Source organism: Cetorhinus maximus, chromosome 11, assembly GCF_964194155.1.
Source record: "Cetorhinus maximus chromosome 11, sCetMax3.hap1.1, whole genome shotgun sequence".
NCBI classification, from domain to species: Eukaryota; Metazoa; Chordata; class Chondrichthyes; order Lamniformes; family Cetorhinidae; genus Cetorhinus; species Cetorhinus maximus.
Genome location: NC_135889.1, coordinates 13498673 through 13517430, shown reverse-complemented (window position 1 = coordinate 13517430; position 18758 = coordinate 13498673). Strand labels below are relative to the sequence as shown.

Below are 18758 nucleotides of genomic sequence, written 5' to 3'. Positions count from 1 at the left end.
CTCAGGATGTCCCAAAGTTTTCTCAGTTGGTAGCGCACTCGCCCCTGAGTTAGAAGGTTCCGGGTTCAGGTCACCACACCAGGCCATGAGCACAAAAACCTAGGCTGACATTGCAGTGCAGTACCGGGGGAATGCTGTGCTGTTGGAGGTGCTGTCTTTGGGGTGAAATGTTAAACCGATGGTGCATGCAAACATTCCCATGGCATTATTTCAATAGGAGCAGGGGAGTTCTTTCTTTTTTTCAGGCCAATGTTTATCCCTCAATCAACATCACAAAAAATGGTTTATCTGGTCATTATCACACTGCTGTTTGTGGGAGCTTGCTGTGTGTAAATTGGGTGCCATGTTGCCTACACTTCAAAAGTATTTCTTTGACTCTAAAGCATTTTGAAATGTCTTGAAGAGCGCTATATAAATGCAAGTTCTTTCTTTACAGCTAATGAAATGCTTTTGTTTGAAATGTAAACTTTGTTGTACTTGTAGGAAATGCTGAACCCGTTTTGTGCACAGCAAGATCCCACGTGCAGCAATGAAGATTTGATCAGACCATCTGTTTTTTTAGGGGTCACTGCCAAGGCATATACATGAAGACTTGGGAGTTAAAATCTCCAGGCTTCATGTTCCAGGGAGTCAGCAAACCAAAGAGCAGATACTAGGCAGAGTGACCAAAAGCTTCATTATGGGGTTGGATTTAGGAGGTTCTTGAACACTGAAGAGGAGGTGGAGAGGAGAGTGGGGTTTGAGGAAGGTGCCAGAGGGCAGAGGTTAGAAGGACAGCGTGGCCGTGAATGGATTTGGGCACATAGATGAGAGTTAATAGTTACGTGGTGTTGCAGACGGGGAACCAATGTAACCACGGGTGATGGGCGAACAGAACTTAATGTCGGATCACATTAGGGCAGCAACTTTTTGAATGCCTCAGGTTTACATGAACAAGGATATCAGCCAGGCTGTCACTGTATGACATTAGGGTACAGCAGTGGTGTGTATGGATCTGTCACCGTGTAACACTGGGGTACAGTGCTGATGAGTATGGGTCTGTCATTGTAACATTGGGGTACAGTGCTGATGAGTATGGGTCTGTCATTGTAACATTGGGGTACAGTGCTGATGAGTATGGGTCTGTCATTGTAATGTTGAGGTACAGTGCTGATGAGTATGGGTCTGTCATTGTAATGTTGAGGTACAGTACTGGTGGGCATAGATCTATCCCTGTGTAGCATTGGGGCACAGGCCTGTCACTGTGACACTGAGGTTCAGCACTGGTTGGTACCAGTCTGTCACTGTTAACACTGGGTACAGTATTGGTGGTACAGGTCTATCCCAGTGTAGCAATGATATACAGTACTGGTGGGTACAGATCTGTGTAACACGGGTACAGTACTGGTTGGTACAGGTCTGTCATTGTGTAACGCAGGGTACAGTATTGGTAGGTACAGGTCGATCACTATGTAATACCGGTAGATATAACGTTAATTTAAGAGAAACGACAAGAGTATCACTGACGTGGTGAATGATGAGAGAATCTGTAACCCAGTATTTCCACACAGCATGTCAGATTTGCAATGGAAATCTCTTATCAATGTTCTGTATCATATGGAAAAATATTCCTGCAGTAAAATGATGTCCATTTGCTCTTGCTGCCCTCCTCTAGGTAAAAATGGTGAATTGCTGCCAACTACGGAGGAAGCAGAGGAGCTGGAGCGTGCACTGGAGGCAGTGACATCGTACGCTGCCTCACTGGAGTGTCTGAGTTCTATTGGTGAGCTGGGGCACACAGATGGAGATGGTGACCAGGAGCTGTCGGGCAGAGGAATGGGCGTGTTTGTCGCTGCTGCCGCCGCAGGGATGCCAGCCCTAAGCAGGGCAGTCAACAGTGAACTGGGAGACCTCCTGAACGGCCGCATCTCCACAGAGAACTTCTCCAGCCTGGAGCTGGATGAGAACCTCCTCCATCACCCATCTGCACTGTCCAGCCCGGCTGGTTCCCTGGGGAGTCAGGCTCAGGGCACCTACCCTTCCCCTTCGGACGTGGGCCTTTCCTCTGTTGCCTTGGTCAATCAGAGCGGGCTCGCAGAGCGGGCCCACCAGTCCCATTTCCATAACCTCCGGGGTGATGCCAGCCACACCTCGCCCAGGAGCCACCTGCTGGGCAAAGCCGAGGACCTGATCTCCCCTCGACCGCACTACGGCAGCGAGCACTCGCGCTCATCCCCGTACAGCAGCGAGCATGTGCCATCGCCCTATAGCGACAACGTAACTCCTCCGCCCCGTCCCCCACCCTACCCTGGGGATAGCCTCACCACCCCCTACCCCCCTGATGTGACGCTGCTCCCTGCCCACGTCCTGCCCGCCCAGCTGGTCAACTCCCGGCCCCAGTGGGGCACCATCAGCCTGAGTGACCCGACCTCCTTCAGTGGCCTGATCTCATCTGGGGCCGAGGGCCACCTGCTCTCCACCTCCCTCTCCACCCCTCTGTCCACGCCTCACTCGCCCTCCACACACACGGCCTTCTCCAGCGCCACGCCCAGCAGCGCAGTCCTCCTCCCCGGCCTGACCCAGGCAGGCTTCAGCGACGGCGTTGCCACCATAGGACCCTCTTCGCCCCCCGACCTACCAACATCCAATCCCACTAAGCAGCAGCTCCCCCAGTTCAGTGCTGCCTTCGGCCCACAGCTCACCTCCCATAGCGGCATCCCCAAGGACGTTCAGCCAACCCACAGCTCAATCGCGCCCCCGACGGGCTTCTCAGTAACCGCTGCCGCCGCGAGCACGAACAATGTCACGGCTCCGTTTAGCACTCCACAGTGAGCCTTCTCGGGAATGCTGTATGAAGAGGCCACCTGTTTCTTGGCTTGCAAGCAAGGGTTGAGATGTTCCCCCTGATTTTTCTATGGTGTCTCGGAGCTTTAAGGGTATCGTCTAGTTTTTTTTAAAAACCTACCTGCGTAAGGGTGGAGGGAGAAAACAGCTCGGTAAGCTGGTTTTGGGAGAAAGTAACTTGTGACTGGGCAGAGATGCCAGTGGTTCCTGCTCCTGTATTTCTGCTCATTATGGTTAATGAGGAATTTTGCTCATTTACTTTCAAGTTCCCCTATCCTCAATATGCTCATTCGCCTCCCATCTCCAAAAGGTAGAAAACCAATCTGCCTTTTGTAATGGTTCTGTTATGATTTTCTTTTGAATGACAGATCCAAGTCACTTTGTGCACCCAGTAACTTGGTTTGGCAGGCTTTTTCCTGTCAAACCTTCTCATTCCTACAACAGCAACCCCCCCTCCCCCCACCGCACAACATTTGTGAATACCCCTCTGCCACTGGCACCTCTGTTGCAATCAGCTTTTTAAAATGAATTGACGGTCAAACCATGGCAAAAGTTGCGTGCAGACCCGAACCTCTGCCAGTCTTTTACAGGACATTGCCATTGTTCACCCGGGTACATTGCCAAGCAGCCGCTAGGAGTTCAGGTGACTTCCTTTCCACCATGCCAGGGCCTTGTGTGCTTTTTGAAAAGGGGGATTGGTGACACTCTTTCCCCCTTCCTTTTCAGGGCTAAAAGAGCGTAATACATTCAGTTCGAGTATATTTTTTATGTAAATACATTAGTACATTTTATGACAAGATTACTTATCTATAAAACCATTAATGGCGCACTGTTAAATATCAAACTCAAAGGTAGACGTTTGGCTCATTGAGGCTTTTTATATATTAAAAAAAAATCTCACGCGCAGACACACACACACACAAAAACACAAAATATAGATTCTGGATTAGATCCCACGGTCTCTGCATGTACATCCCCCAAAGTTGCTGTGAGATTCTTAAGCAAAGTGGCAGAACTAACTCGTCACTTAGTTGCTAAAATGCAATCCTGAAACACAGTCCAAAGTCTTCTATGTGTGGACTACTAACACGGAAATCAGTTGAGCCTGCAAGGCCACTTCAGGGCACTTTTTGAAAAATGTAATAAGTACACAGGCTCCTAGATTTAAAGCCATGGTTAGGTGTTATCTTTCCCACCGACCCGAGAGTCGCATCTTTATTTTGCTTACCCTTCCCCTGCCTTCTCTTCTCTGGCTCCTCCTTCCCTCAGTCCAGGGTCACTTTCCTGACCCATAACACCAGCAGAGATGTGCAGAACATGTTTGTTGAGAGAGCAGCACCTGAGTACAAACATCATCAAATCCCTTCTTCCTCCTCCTTGAATTTATTTCCGTGAGAGGCACTACCAGATTTGGCAGAAGCAGTTGTGCTTGGCAAAATTGCAAGCACGGCACCTTAGACTTAAACAGTCGCTCAGTTACAAGTTGATTGCTGAAGCTTTTGTTCCATTTTAATTAGCTCGGGGTGGAGGGGCATGGAGAGTCTCCCTTCGTCTTTATTATTGGTGTGAGAGGCAGCAGAGAGGTTGTGAAGCCTTTTCTAGGCCTGATAGGAAGCGAAGGCCTATATTTTTCCTGCTGACTTGATGACAGCCACACCTGGAATCTTTGTGAAGCAAGGGTCTTGAGACCCCATTGGAACATGATCTGCATCAAAGCGCCTTAAGCACGTGGGATCCAGATTCCCCCTCAAACTGGTCTAGCACTTTTGACAGCCGACACTCAGTGGTTAGTCCATGTGTGGTCTGGGGCTGCTAGCCCCGGCTCCCAGAGTTTAGCTGTTTATTGTATTGCCCGAGACCTGCAAAAACCAGCTGGCACGCGTGTGGCGCAGTATAAAGGCAGCTAAAGAGTACCACCCACCGTGTCTACTGCAATGCATCCAGTGTCTTATAATGCCAAATATGTTCGATTTTTTTAGAGAGTAAACTTTATTTATGTCAGAAGAGGTCTGAATGTGTATAAAATGTATCCTACGGGCTATACTGTTGTGCGCCTGTAGTTTTTAAATAATATGGTTCGATGAGGTTGTCCCAGTTTTAACATTTTTAAAATTAATCTCATGCCCCGCTTCAAACACACACATACATATTGTATATAATGCACAAAATGCATCTATTTACATCTCTCAAAATCTCTCTAAAAGCTGCAGTACCATCACCCTCTGATGGCAGCACTGATGAATAATCTCTGCAGCCCCTAGATCAGATACTTGGCTGTTACTGCACTGCCCAGTCCCAAAGCACTATGTCTTTGCAACTTTCCTCCTCTCCCATACTTTCTCACAAGAACTTAGTGAAAATTGTCAGATGGGACAAAAGTTTCTATAAAACTTTGCTTGCTGAATGTCTTGGGCACCAACTTGAGATGAGTGCCCCACGAGGAATGTCCTCCAGTCCAACTCAAAGAAGGCGCCCAGGACTCCAAGTTACTTTGATAAAAGTGAACTTGCTGCATATTAAATGTAGGACAGACCCATAGCAGACATATCTTGTGGAAGGCCTATTGCAGTATACCATACATACATACCCCTTTTTACAAAAAAAAATCATGCATTCCCAACCTCCCATTTTAATTTAAACACCCAAAGCTTAGTAAACCTGATGTTCCCTCATCATGGAATATACAATCTACTTATATATCAGTAGTTTACTTGATTGATTGCCATAATGAAGTGATTCAATATTGTGTGTTGGTTTAAATAGCGATATCTATTTTAATAATGCATTGTGTCAGATTTGCATTGAAGGGAGGAAGCAGTAGATTTGGTCTGCAAGTGAGTAGCTCTGTCCAGCTAGTTTTGTTGCTCTATAGGATCAGAAGATTATAGGACTTTCAACAGGCTATGTAGAATGAGTGTCCTTCAACTTTTGCAAGAGAGATGGTGCAAAAGAGAATCATGTTTGAAACTTAGGAGAGCAGGGTGCTCAATTTCACTTGCTAACTGACTGGCTGATCAGAAAGTACATCCTGTTTGTTCCAGACATGATGCTCCTGCCTGACCTGTGCTGTGTTCATTTCTGTACATTTGATGACAGGGGAGGCAATCTTTGCGCAATAACCTGCAAAACCTTTGCAAGAACCCTTTTCAGCTATGTTGACTGAAAAGTAAAGAAACTCACTAGTTTTTACTCCAACTCCCCGATGTGTATATTCTTTCCTCCATAACGCTTGAGGATATGTATTCCTGCACCTCTGATTGTGATGTCTATATCTCTTCACTCCTAAACCCTTGGCCTGATATCCCTCCATCTGATCTTTTGCCATGAAAATTGTTCTGATTCCTCGATCCTGGACCATGTAATGTGCAAAATCTTCCATCCATGAATCATCTAGCTGCACAAATCCCTCCATCCTGGATCCATCATCTCTTAATTTGGCCTAGTTCATTTACCAAAAGATGTATTTTATTATTTTTCTGAGACACATTTCCTTTCCTCAAAGTTCAAGTGAAATATTAAGTGAGTTCAGAGAATTTTCCTACTTTTTAAGTGCCCTGTAGTGTTTAAATCGTTAATCCAAGTGCTGGTTGCCTTTGAAAATGTTCGAATACTAATATATTACAATTAGCCTTGGTATTAGTTTGGTGGCTGACCTGTATGGGGAAGTGTGTACACTAGTGGATTAGTGTGGATGGTGGCTGCAGGGTGAAGATGAGAAGAAGGATTTGGGTTAGCGTTATTCTTGGAAACTTTTGTGCAATATCGTAAATTAGGACCATCATTGAACACCAGATGCTTTGGATAAACCACCATGTGGCTACTGAATTAGTGTGATCTTAAATTCTGTTTTTAAATCATCCTTCTTGATTTCATTGACTATTTATGTGGGGAGTGGTACTCTGGAGCCTGGTAATGTGCGAGCTGTTGTAGGGTTGTCTGTTATCTGCACAAGGTCTTGGACCAAGGACCTCTGTGAAGTCTTTGGGAAGTGAACACCACTGGGACCTTAAAATAACTCTGCTGCTTTCTAGAACAGCCCAGAATGTATTTTGGATGCAGCTTGCACAGTAGATCAATAGCAAAGAGATGCCCTGCCTTAACCTTCATCATATTACTTGAGAAAAAGAACAAAAGAATGGCGGATTTGCCATGTAAGTTGGGGTCTGAGTTTCAGGTCTCTTGGAGAGGGAGAAGGAATGTTTGGAGCATGTTTCTTGCTGCAGTGTAGGTTTGTTTTTTTTAACACAACATTTACAGATTTAGCACTGATGAAATGGAGCACTTGCAGTGAAAAGGGATCCCAGTTAACTCATTTTACATTATACGCTTGACTCGAGTCCAACGGAGATTGATCTGGATAGATTCTGTAAATTCCTACTCTGCAAAATAAAAATCAGACCTCTCCCTTCTTTCCCTGCTTGCACTTGATCCTCTGAATGGGCCATTGGTTCCAATAAATAAACTGGGTTTAGAATCTGGGAGTTAATCCACAGTGGCCATTCGCAATGCCTTGATCCAGATAAACATTAGTATCAAAAAAGCCGTTCTGGCTAACAGCAAGGGTATTTTTTTTTATACATATATATATATATATATATATATGCATTGCATTACCTGACACTTGGTGCAGTTACTGTGTCACATGGTTCTCCTCCTCATTACTTTTAATTAGCTAGTCTCTTGGCCAGGAAGGAACCAGTCACTGGTATTGTCTGGCTTAACTGGAATGTATCCCTGGCTACCAGATGGCTACTTGGGTAGTGAATGGTGCAAAAACCATTAGTGCCAATGAGCTGGTGCCAGCGTTTACACTTTGGATGTGTCGTATGTGTGTGTGTAACACGAGTATTTTTTGTTCAGTACTCACCAGTGCAGGCCTGATCGTTGGAAGCTATTTGAAAAATATGGGAAAACCTGTGTGTCTTTTGGGACCTTTGAGTGGAGCTGCAGCTGTTTTGAGGTGAATGCAACCCCCCTCTAAATGAACGTGAGGTTTACTTGGAATGTTCAGTACATGCAAGCTGGTCTGGCTGTCACACTTGTCCTCTGTTGTGACATAAGAGGTAGTTGTGCTGTCCGTGTGTGGGGATGAGAGGGGCCCCCAGGTCACCAGAGGCATTGTCCTTTCAACGCACCACATTGCTTTCTGTAAAGATCCTACTACCTTCAGAATTATACCAAAGTAGTGGGATGGACAGGGTCTACTCCCTTTTAAAAAAAAAAACAAATATTACTGTATTGATATATATTTAATATTGAAATTATTGTAATTTTAACAAAATCTTTGTCACCAGGGTTTGACACTGCTGGAGTATCCCAGAGTCCACTCTAGTCACCTGTGTGTTTTTGTTGTGTTGTCGGACTGTTTTTCTTGTAGAAATGAATTGTTTAGTCCCTTTTGGTTTCCCCTCCACCTCCGTGAACCATGCGCAGGGCCAGGAGAGGCTTGATAGCGTCAGTGTCTCCTCTGCTGACTTGGGTAATCAGGTCACTAAATGCACTTGAATCTGCCAAAACTGTTAACTCAGCGTCAAATCAACTTGTGCACCCATGGTTCACAAGACCCCTATCTGCTTATTTTCATTAAATTTGGCACATAGCATTTGCAGGGAATTAAGATGAATGAGCAATGGAGTAATACAAGATCACAAGAATATAAAATACGGAAGAGGCTGTTTAGACAGTCTCACTCTACCTTCCATAAAAACCTACAGCACCCCAGCTAGACAGCACAGCTTTTGCCTACACCACCCTACCCAATGATCACTGAGTGAGTAAAAGTGATATCAGTTCTGAGTTTGTCTTTCACCAATCTGTGCCCTTGTCCTGGTTTAGCTTAAAGTAGCGCTCCACATTTACCTTTGCTATTTTGCTTAGTAGCTTCAGCTGTTGAATATCCAGTTGGTTTACTGTGTTGGTCATATTATTTAGATTGCCTCTTGGCTAGCATTCTGTGCTTTCAGATGTTGTCCATGTAGAAGTCTGTACCCCCAATAATCAAGAGTCGATGGCGTCTAACCAAACGCTCCCTGTATGTTCTACTAAATATATTTTATTGAATAGGGGAGATCTGACCATCAGAGAAGGCTGTGTACAGCTTGAGTGATTGATCTTGAGGGTTATTATGGTGCCTTGTGTGCTAATGGCATAAACTGCAGTATCCAGGTCTCCCTCTGGTTTGAATGTTCTACTGGCATTTCAGTGAAGCAAGAATTGGTCTCCAATTGATGTCATTCAGTCTTTATTTATATTGAAGAAGCTAATATGGCAAATAAGTGTTATCCCTTAGATTGTAATGTGTCAGTGTACAGCCTAGCTAAACATTTGGCAGACTCATTACTGTGGGCAGTCTTCTGTGAGACCACTTAAGGTGGGGTAGATAACACTGTAAACTTCCTTTTGCCTGTAAAACATGCCTTGTCCTGACCAGTGTATCGCTGTGATTAGAAAGAGCTGAGGAAGATGGGTGGTTTTGAGCAACAAATGATCAGTTCCATCAAAGGTGCAAGGCCTAGAGTAAAGTAAGTCATTTCTAGTTTAGAGCGAAACAGATTTTTTATGACCATTGATCATATGGTATTGGCTGCTTGTGACTTGATTGCATCAGTGACCGGCTTGGATAGTTTGAAGGTCAATTCAAAACCATTATGATGTTGGGTTGGATTGGATGTTCTCACTTCCATTCCAAGTGAAATGGTGGAACTGGCTTCTCCCACGTTATCACACCAGGACATACATTGGGGAAGTATGTAGGAATAAAGACCAAGTTTAAACCCATTATTCAGCCGACCAAGAAAAGCTTTTGTCACCCATCTTTAGTTAGGAACTTCACAAAACACTGCTGGACTCTACTGTGGAGTGATTTTCCCTCCTTAAAACTATTGGTTTTCTGATCATGATCTGATCACAATCTAGGGCTTTGTTTGTCAAAGCAGGTGATCTCATCAGAAAACTTGCGTTTGAACAAATAGCTTTTTTAGCCTTTCTTTAAACAATACATTGCACAATCTGTGAGCAGGATTGCAACATAAGACCTTGACTTTGGGGAGCAATGCAAGGATCGAGATAGTAGGGGGCAGGAGGTTCGGCAGTCTCAAAATCTGGAAATTTGATGCTGTACTGAGCCTGTACACTTGGCTTCACTTTAAGACAGAGCTCATGTTGATGGGATGCAAGTCCCTATTCTATGATGGCTTTTAGGGGTCTAAGTGAAATAACAGCTCAACTGAGAGACCACAAGGAAGGCTGGTGTAGAAAGTGAAAGCATTGTTCTAATATAGTTTGATCTGCCCTGCAAAACCTGACAGCGCCTCTGTCACTACGCCAGTTGTGGAAACCATTACTTGAGCTGATCAGCTTGCTAGATCAGTGTGGTGGTAAGCATCTAAACTTGACCTGGAGTCATTCAGAGGGACACTATAAAAGTCAGCTTTACCCTGTAGTGCACAGGGAAGGAAAGACAGGCACAGTTATACCACAGGATTGGTAATAGTCCTGTTTTGTCCATGTTTGATGAATGGTGCTGGCTTAACTTAGCATGGATTGGTAGGCCCACAGCTGATAGCTGTCTTGAACACTTCTCTAACATGCAGCTTTGGGGTAAGAGGGAATGTAATGAGCACAGATTGTGGTGTTCACTGTTTCATAAAGACAAATCTTCAGTTGGTACATTTCCAGTTGCTTACATCCAGTTTTTAGTCCTCTTTTAGTTGTAGCAAACTGCAATTACTGTCTCAAAAACAGAAAATGCTGGAAAAATTCAGCCGGTCTGACAGCATCTGTGGAGAGAAAAACAGAGTTAACTTTTCGAGTCATACTCAAAACGTTAACGCTGTTTTTCTCTCCACCGATGCTGTTAGACCTGCTGAGTTTATACAGCGTTTTCTGTTTTTGTTTCAGATTTCCAGCATCTGCAGTATTTCATCTTTATGCAATTACTGTGTGTTGTGATGACCACAATTAGCATAATTCACCCAAAACAAATTACACCCTTTCGTCCCATGGGCATCACAGTATATGAGTCAAAACAAAGTATGCATGGACACCAGTGTACCAGCCAGGGAGTTGGAATTGAGGTGAGATTAGTAATGAACTCTTTATTTAAAGAGTCTCTATGAACTACAGCAATAGAAACCGTGACTGAAATTACAGCAGAGTCTCCTGATAATCGCAGGACTATTTCTCCAGCAAAATGCAGTGAATGGAGAATGCCTCCATAATACACATTATGTGCATAACATCAATCCCAGCCACTTACAGCAATGAAATCTCCAGGCATGATTGATGGGAGGAGTTAGCCCAATCACTTCCATTCTCCTTGGGACATGTGATGTCATTATGAGTAGCCTTTTAATAACTCACTTAAAATAGGGAGGCAGCAATCTTGGTGCCCATCATTCTTTCTGTACATGCACTATCTGTTCACCCCCTCTAATTAGATTGTGTTTTAATCAATGGAAGGAAGCCATTGTTTTGTCTAATGATATTTATTGCTTTCTTAAGGCAATCCTTGATAAGAGCTTTGCAAAGTTTGAAACAAGTGATGGCAATTAGATTTTTAATTTTCATATGGCTGAAAAAAGAAGTGCTGTGAAGGCTTCTCATCTTGCAGTCAAAGGACCATAAGACATTGGAGTAGAAATTAGGCCAATCGGCCCATCGAGTCTGCTCCGCCATTCAATCATGGCTGATAAGTTTCTCAACCCCATTCTCCCGCCTTCTCCCCGTAACCTTTGATCCCCTTACCAATCACGAACCTATCTATCTCGGTCTTAAATACACTCAATGACCTGGCCTCCACAGCCTTCTGTGGCAATGAATTCCATAGATTCACCACTCTCTGGCTAAAGAAGTTTCTCCTCATCTCTGTTCTAAAAGGTCTTCCCTTTACTCTGAGGCTGTGCCCTCGGGTCCTAGTCTCTCCTACTAATGGAAACATCTTCCCCATGTCCACTCTATCCAGGCCTTTCAGTATTCTGTAAGTTTCAATCAGATTCCCCCCCTCATCCTTCTAAACTCAGAGTATAGACTCAGAGTCCTCAAACGTTTCTCATATGTTAAGCCTTTCATTCCTGGGATCATTCTCGTGAACCTCCTCTGGACCCTCTCCAGGGCCAGCACATCCTTCCTGAGATACGGGGCCCAAAATTGCTCTCAATATTCTAAATGTGGTCTGACCAGAGCCTTATAAAGCCTCAGCAGCACATCCCTGCTTTTATATGCTAGTCCTCTCGAAATAAATGCCAACATTGCATTTGCCTTCCTAACTACTGACTCAACCTGCAAGTTAACCTTAAGAGAATCCTGGACTAGGACTCCCAAGTCCCTTTGCACTCCAGATTTCTGAATTCTCTCCCCATTTAGAAAATAGTCCATGCCTCTATTCTTCCTACCAAAGTGCATGACCTCACACTTCCCCACGTTGTATTCCATCTGCCACTTCTTTGCCATTCTCCTAACCTGTCCAAATCCTTCTGCAGCCTCCCTGCCTCCTCAATACTGCCTGTCCCTCCACCTATCTTTGTATCATCTGCAAACTTAGCCAGGATGCCCTCAGTTCTTTCATCTAGATCATTAATGTATAAAGTGAAAAGTTGTGGTCCCAACACTGACCCCTGCGGAACTCCACTAGTCACCAGCTGCCATCCTGAGAAGGACCCCCTTATCCCCACTCTCTGCCTCCTGCCAGACAACCAATCTTCTATCCATGCTAGTACCTTGCCTCTAACACCATGGGCTCTTATCTTACTGAGCAGCCTCCTGTGCGGCACCTTGTCAAAGGCCTTCTGGAAGTCCAAGTAGATAACATCCATTGGCTCTGCTTTGTCTAATCTACTCGTTACCTCCTCAAAGAATTCTAACAGATTTGTCAGGCACGACCTCCCCTTGATGAAACCATGCTGACTTTGCCCGATTTTACCATGCACTTCCAAGTATTCTGAAATCTCATCCTTAATAATGGACTCTAAAATCTTACCAATGACCGAGGTCAGGCTAATCGGCCTGTATTTTCCCGTCTCTTGCCTCACTCCCTTCTTAAACAGGGGGGTTACATTAGTGATTTTCCAGTCCTCTGGGACCCTCCCTGACTCCAGTGATACCTGAAAGGTCACCACTAACGCCTCCACTATATCTTCAGCTATCTCCTTCAGAACTCTGGGGTGTAATCCATCTGGTCCAGGTGATTTATCCACCTTCAGACCTTTCAGTTTTCCTAGCACCTTCTCCTTGGTAATGGCCACCATACTCACCTCTGCCCCCTGACGCTCTTGAACTTTGGGGATGTTACTCGTGTCTTCCACCATGAAGACTGACGCAAAGTACCTATTCAGTTCCTCCGCCATTTCTTTGTTCCCCACTTCCAATACTCCAGCGTCATTTTCCAGCGGCCCAATGTCCACTTTTGCCTCTCTCTTACCCTTTATATATGTAAAAAAACTCTTGCAATCTTCTTTTATATTACTGGCTAGTTTACCCTCATATTTAATCTTCTCCCTCCTTATTTTTTAGTTGTCCTCTGTTGGTCTTTGTAGGCTTCCCAATCCCTTTCTCCGCGTTGTATGCTTTCTCTTTAGCTTTTATGCTATCCCTGACTTCCCTTGTCAGCCATGGTTGCCTCGTCCTCCCTTTAGTATGCTTCTTCCTAGGGATGAATTTTTGCTGTGTCTCCCAAATTACTCCCAGAAACTCCTGCCATTGCTGTTCCACTGTCTTTCCTGCTAGGCTCATCTTCCAGTCAATTCTGGCCAGCTCCTCCCTCATGCCTCTGTAGTTGCCTTTATTCAACTGTAATACCGTTACATCTGATTCCAGCTTTTTCCTCTCAAATTGCAGGGTAAATTCTATCATATTATGGTTACTTCCTCCTAAGGGTTCCTTCACCTTAAGCTCCCTTATCAAATCTGCCTCATAACACAGAGCAAGAGAGAGCAAAGGGAGCAACAGTATGTACTGCATGAAAACTGCATTGTTGTTACTCCCTTTGAAATTTCTTGGGTATCTGTCCTGATGAGTGCAAGTGGAAAAACTTCGACAGCATTTCTCTTTTCCACAATACTCAACTTTCACATATATAAAAATTTATAAAATCTTATTTTTTTTTAAGGGTGGTTGCGGTTAGAGGGCGAAGGTCTGTAGGTTATGCTAGCTTGTACTTCAACAGAAGCATAAAGCCACCCCGACATCCTCTTACCTCTTTTGTTCTCAGACTGATAACAAAATGGGCAGGGAGGAGAGTGAGTTGGTAATGTGAAATATTTTTAATGCTATCTTTAGCGGTTTGGAGAGACAAAAATGGCAGCCTAGCATTCAGAGTACAAGAACGCAAGCTGGCTTCTTTTCGACAAAGATGTGTAGGTTTCTTTTTGTGTAGTCGTGAATTATTGGCACAAAAGATGCCAGCTTCTGTTCATTTGTCTCAAGATCCTGATCCATGATGCCAAAGATTTAGGCACTTCATGTTGAAAGAACAGGCAGTCTGGGTTGTCATTGCATATCTCTTCCCAGTCTCACACTGTACATCATACCCACGCTACTGTACTGTTTGCTCAGTAAGTCAGAGGTATGGGCATGCTTGTATTCAGCTCAATGACACTTTCTGATGGTGGTTTTGTGGTTATAAGGCATGTAGTGACAAAAACACAAGCTGTATTTTATGAAGCTTGTGCAAATATTTTTTTAAAACTTGCAACCGAGTAGGAGCAGACTTAACCAAACAATAATTGTGTGTGTGTGTGGGGGGAGTAGTTTCATTGTGGGAGGACATGTCTGGGTTGAGTGACCTTTGCCCCTACCCTCTGTTAACCCCAATGTCTAGTAGAACTGCAAAGGGATGCCCAGGGGGATTTTTAATGGGTAATCTTGCTGTGTCTGCGGGCTTTCTCAGCAGTACATTTGGGTGACGTACCTTGACGTTACTGTGTGTTGTGCATGTGTACAAAAGATTCTCTTCCAACTGCACCATGTGAGCCTTGCCCCCAATCAAATATCCTCACTCGGGTCCCTCCATGAACCCCAGAATTGAAGCACTGTTTCTGTAAGGCTTCAATACCGTGCACAGTAATACATATGGGGAATACTCAAGGCATGGCTTGTGAATGGAAATTGAATGTGACTCATGCTGGTCATGTGGTTTTTAAGATGAGCCAGACAGGCAACAAAGGCATCAGTAAGGCATTTATTATATTATTTAAAACATCAGTTAAAATGCTTCCAATTGTTAATGCAATTTATAAATGATGACGCCACCGCCCCAGCCACTCAATCCCAAAATAAGAGTGCATCATATTTAAGAACATGTATTGAGGTGGGCTGCATGATCCTCTGGTGCCTTGACAAAAGCTCTTATCCATAACACATACCTTTCTAAAATGAATCTTCAAGAAAGTAGTTTTCCTTGCAAAGAGAGAATGATTTTCTAGTCAAACAAACTTGATAAAACTGCCTTTTGTAACTATCCCGGTCCCTTTCTGAAAAATTCACGGCAGCTTTTTAACTCCCAGTACCACTACCACCAATGTCAGAAACCTTTTTGGGAAACTACCCTGTATGACCCACTAAACCACAGTTATACTGATGCACGCGCCCCACGCTAGCTGTAGTCACCACTTTCTTGGCACCTTTTTTTCAGATTCTCTTCTGTCTTAGATCCAGAAAAAATATTTATGATTCTTTTCCTTTTGGACATGTAGAAATTGAAGCACTTGAAGTTTTTTTTTTGTTTTAAAAAAAAATCCTAGAGAAGTTGTTCGGAGAGAGGAGGGTAGGGAGTTTTACTAAAAGTGATGCCGTTCTATCTATCTGTCTGTCTTCCCTCTATCTCTCTTTCTGGAGGAACCATATAGTAAATGATTTTATGGTAGCAGGGATCAATGGTTTCAGGCTACATTTCATGCAATTTCCTTATATTACGCATATTACAGGGCAACGAGCTTCTAAAGCACTCATGAAGCCCCGAGACACATTGTTTTGGGTGGGGAGTTTTTACACAGTCACTAAGATTTCACAAAGTCAGAAGTAGTTAAATTTAATAGAAATGTAAGTCCACGAGCCTAAAGTCTCCATGAAGTTTATCTGGGAAATTCATGAGTTTCCACATCCCCCTCCAACTCCACCCCCTCTTGACTATAAACTGGCTTTTGTCTCAGAGCGCCCAGATTTAAATTTCACCGCCAACCAAACACACACACACACACACACTGTCACACACACAACATTATGGTTCTCATCCCCGCCGTGCAATTGGTTTGTGTATCAGGGACTTAATGGCAAAAAAAAAGGAAGAAAGCAGCCCGTGGAAAAACATGACAGTCCAACAAACTGCTTCAACATTGAAGAAACAGGAGGTGGCTCAAATTTCTTATACTCAATGAATGTACTGTATTTCTGTTTTTAAATGATAAGGCGAGCTAATAATTAAATTAGTCACCTTTTGTTATTGTCCTTGTTTAATTTGTTTAAGGTATTTTTTGTATACAAAAGTTTACATTTTTATGTATATTTTTCTGTGTACAGACTATGTAATATGTGTATAAACACTGTATGTAATATCTGTATATAGTGTGATAAATGATCTTTGTTTGGATGTACAAATAAAAACTTGCTGTGAAGAAATGATCTAACTCATTAATTTTATATTATATCATTATATATCATTAATTATATGCTTATATATTGGAGATTAACCTGCCCAGAAGGTTATTATTCATTCATGGGATGAGGGCATCTCTGGCTAGGCCAGCATTTATTGCCCATCCCTAATTGCCCTTGAAAAGGTGGTGGTGAGCTGCCTTTGTGAACCGCTGCAGTCCATGTGGTGTAGGTACACCCACAGTGCTGTTAGGGAGGGAGTTCCAGGAATTTGACCCAGCAATAGTGAAGGAACAGCGATATATTTCCAAGTCAGGATGGTGAGTAGCTTGGTGGGGAACTTCCAGGTGGTGGCATTCCCATGTGTCTGCTACCCTTGTCCTAGATGGTAGCAGTCATGGGTTTGGAAGGTGCTGTGTAAGGAGCCTTGGTGAGTTCTTGCAGTGCATCATAACTTGCATTTATATAGTGCCTTCAATGTTGTAAGGTGCGTCACAGGAGCATTATCAGGCAGAAATTTCACAGCGAGACACCAAAGGAGCTGTTAGGACAATTCAGAGAAGTAGGTTGTAAGCAGCATCATAAAGCAGTAGAGAAAGGCGGAGAGATTTAGAGAACAATTTACAGAGTTTCGGGTCCAAAGGGCTGAAGGCGTCACTGCCAGTGTGTTGGTGGGAACTTTGTGCAATATTGGCTACCATGTATCCTACATCACAACAGTTGACTAAATTTCAGAACTATTACCTGTAAAGCATGGGATGTCCTGATGCTGTGATAGGTGCTATATACTTGCAAGTCTTTCTTAACAGAGGTGGAGTAGGAGTGGGTGAACCACACAGACCTCCTTGACCAACCTTCAAAGCATCTCTTCCTAATAATTATTCTTTCAGTTCACCACAATTTGTTTGTGCTGCTGCAAGGAACCATAGATTTATTTTACATTAAAGACATTGCAGAAGTGTGTTCTCTCAACAATATCTCACCACCACCTTTTGCTGCTACTCTGCTGTTGCTAAATTATCAACTGCTTATCCAACATCCAGTACTGCATGAACAGAAATTTCCTCCAATTAAATGTTGGGAAGACTGAAGCTGTTGTTTTCAGTTCCTGCTCCAAACTCCATTCCCTCACTACTGACTCCATCCCACTCCCTGGCAATAGTTTTTATATTTATTCATGGGATGTAGGCATTGCTGGCTGGGCCAGCATTTATTGCCCATCCCTAGTTACCCTTGAGAAGGTGCTGGTGAGCTGCTGCCTTGAACCGCTGCAGTCCCTGTGGTGTAGGTATGCCCATAGTGCTGTTAGGGAGATAGTTCCAGGATTTTGACCCAGCGACAGTGAAGGAACGGTGATATATTTCCAAGTCAGGACGGTGAGAGACTTGGAGACTTCCAGATGGCGGTGTTCCCATCTACCTGCTGCCCTTGTCCATCTAGATGGTAGTGCTCATGCGTTTGGAAGGTGCTGTGTAATGAGCTTTGGTGAGTTTCTGCAGTGCATCTCGTAGATAGTACACACTGCTGCTCCTGTGTGTCAGTGGTGGAGGGGGTGAATGTGTGTGGGTCTGGTGCCAATGAAGTGGGCTGCTTTGTCCTGGATGGTGTCAAACATCTTCAGTGTTGTTGGAGCTGCACTCATCCAGGCAAGTGGGGAGTATTCCATCACACTCCTGACTTGTGCCCTGTAGATAGTGGATAGGCTTTGGGGAGTCAGGAGGTGAGTTACTTGTTGCAGGATTGCTAGCCTCTGACCTGCTCTTGTAGCCACAGTATTTATATGGCTAGTCCAGTTCAGTTTCTGGTCAATGGTAATCCCTAGGATGTTGATAGTGAGGGATTCAGTGATGGTGATGCCATTGAACATCAAGGGGCGATGGTTAGATCCTCTCTCCTGTTGGAGATAGTCATTGCCTGGCACTTGTGGTGCAAATGTTACTTGCCACTTGTCAGCCCAAGCCTAGATATTGTCCATTTGGACATGGACTGCTTCAGTATCTGAGGAGTCCCAGGAGTTCAGTATCTGAGGAGTTGAGATTAAGTCAGCCTGTTTGCAACTTTGGTGTCACATTTGATCCTGAGGTATACTTCCAATCTCATATTTATGCTATCTCTAATACTGTCTATTTCCACTGCCATAATGTTGCTTCATTTTGCCCTTGTGTCAGCTCCTCTGCTGCTGAAACCGTCATCCATGCCTTTGTTACCGATAGACTTGACTACTCCAATGCACTGCTAGCTGTTCTTTCACGACCTATCCTCCATAAACTTGAGGTCATCCAAAACTCTGCTGCCTATGTCTCATACACAAGCCCTGTTCCCTTATCACCCTATGCTTGCTGACCTAC

The 18758-nt window shown here is 44.1% G+C and overlaps 1 protein-coding gene across 1 annotated transcript in view; it reads left to right on the top strand.

Annotated features, from left to right (window-relative positions):
* LOC144686403 (INO80 complex subunit D-like) overlaps positions 1-11444 on the top strand; it is a 91787-nt gene extending 80343 nt beyond the window's left edge. Inside the window, exon 11 of the mRNA XM_078551554.1 lies at positions 1655-11444. Coding sequence (XP_078407680.1) covers positions 1655-2811 — 1157 coding nt within the window. The 3' untranslated portion in view covers positions 2812-11444. The remainder of the gene's footprint in view (positions 1-1654) is intronic.
* The last annotated feature ends 7314 nt before the right edge of the window (positions 11445-18758 follow it).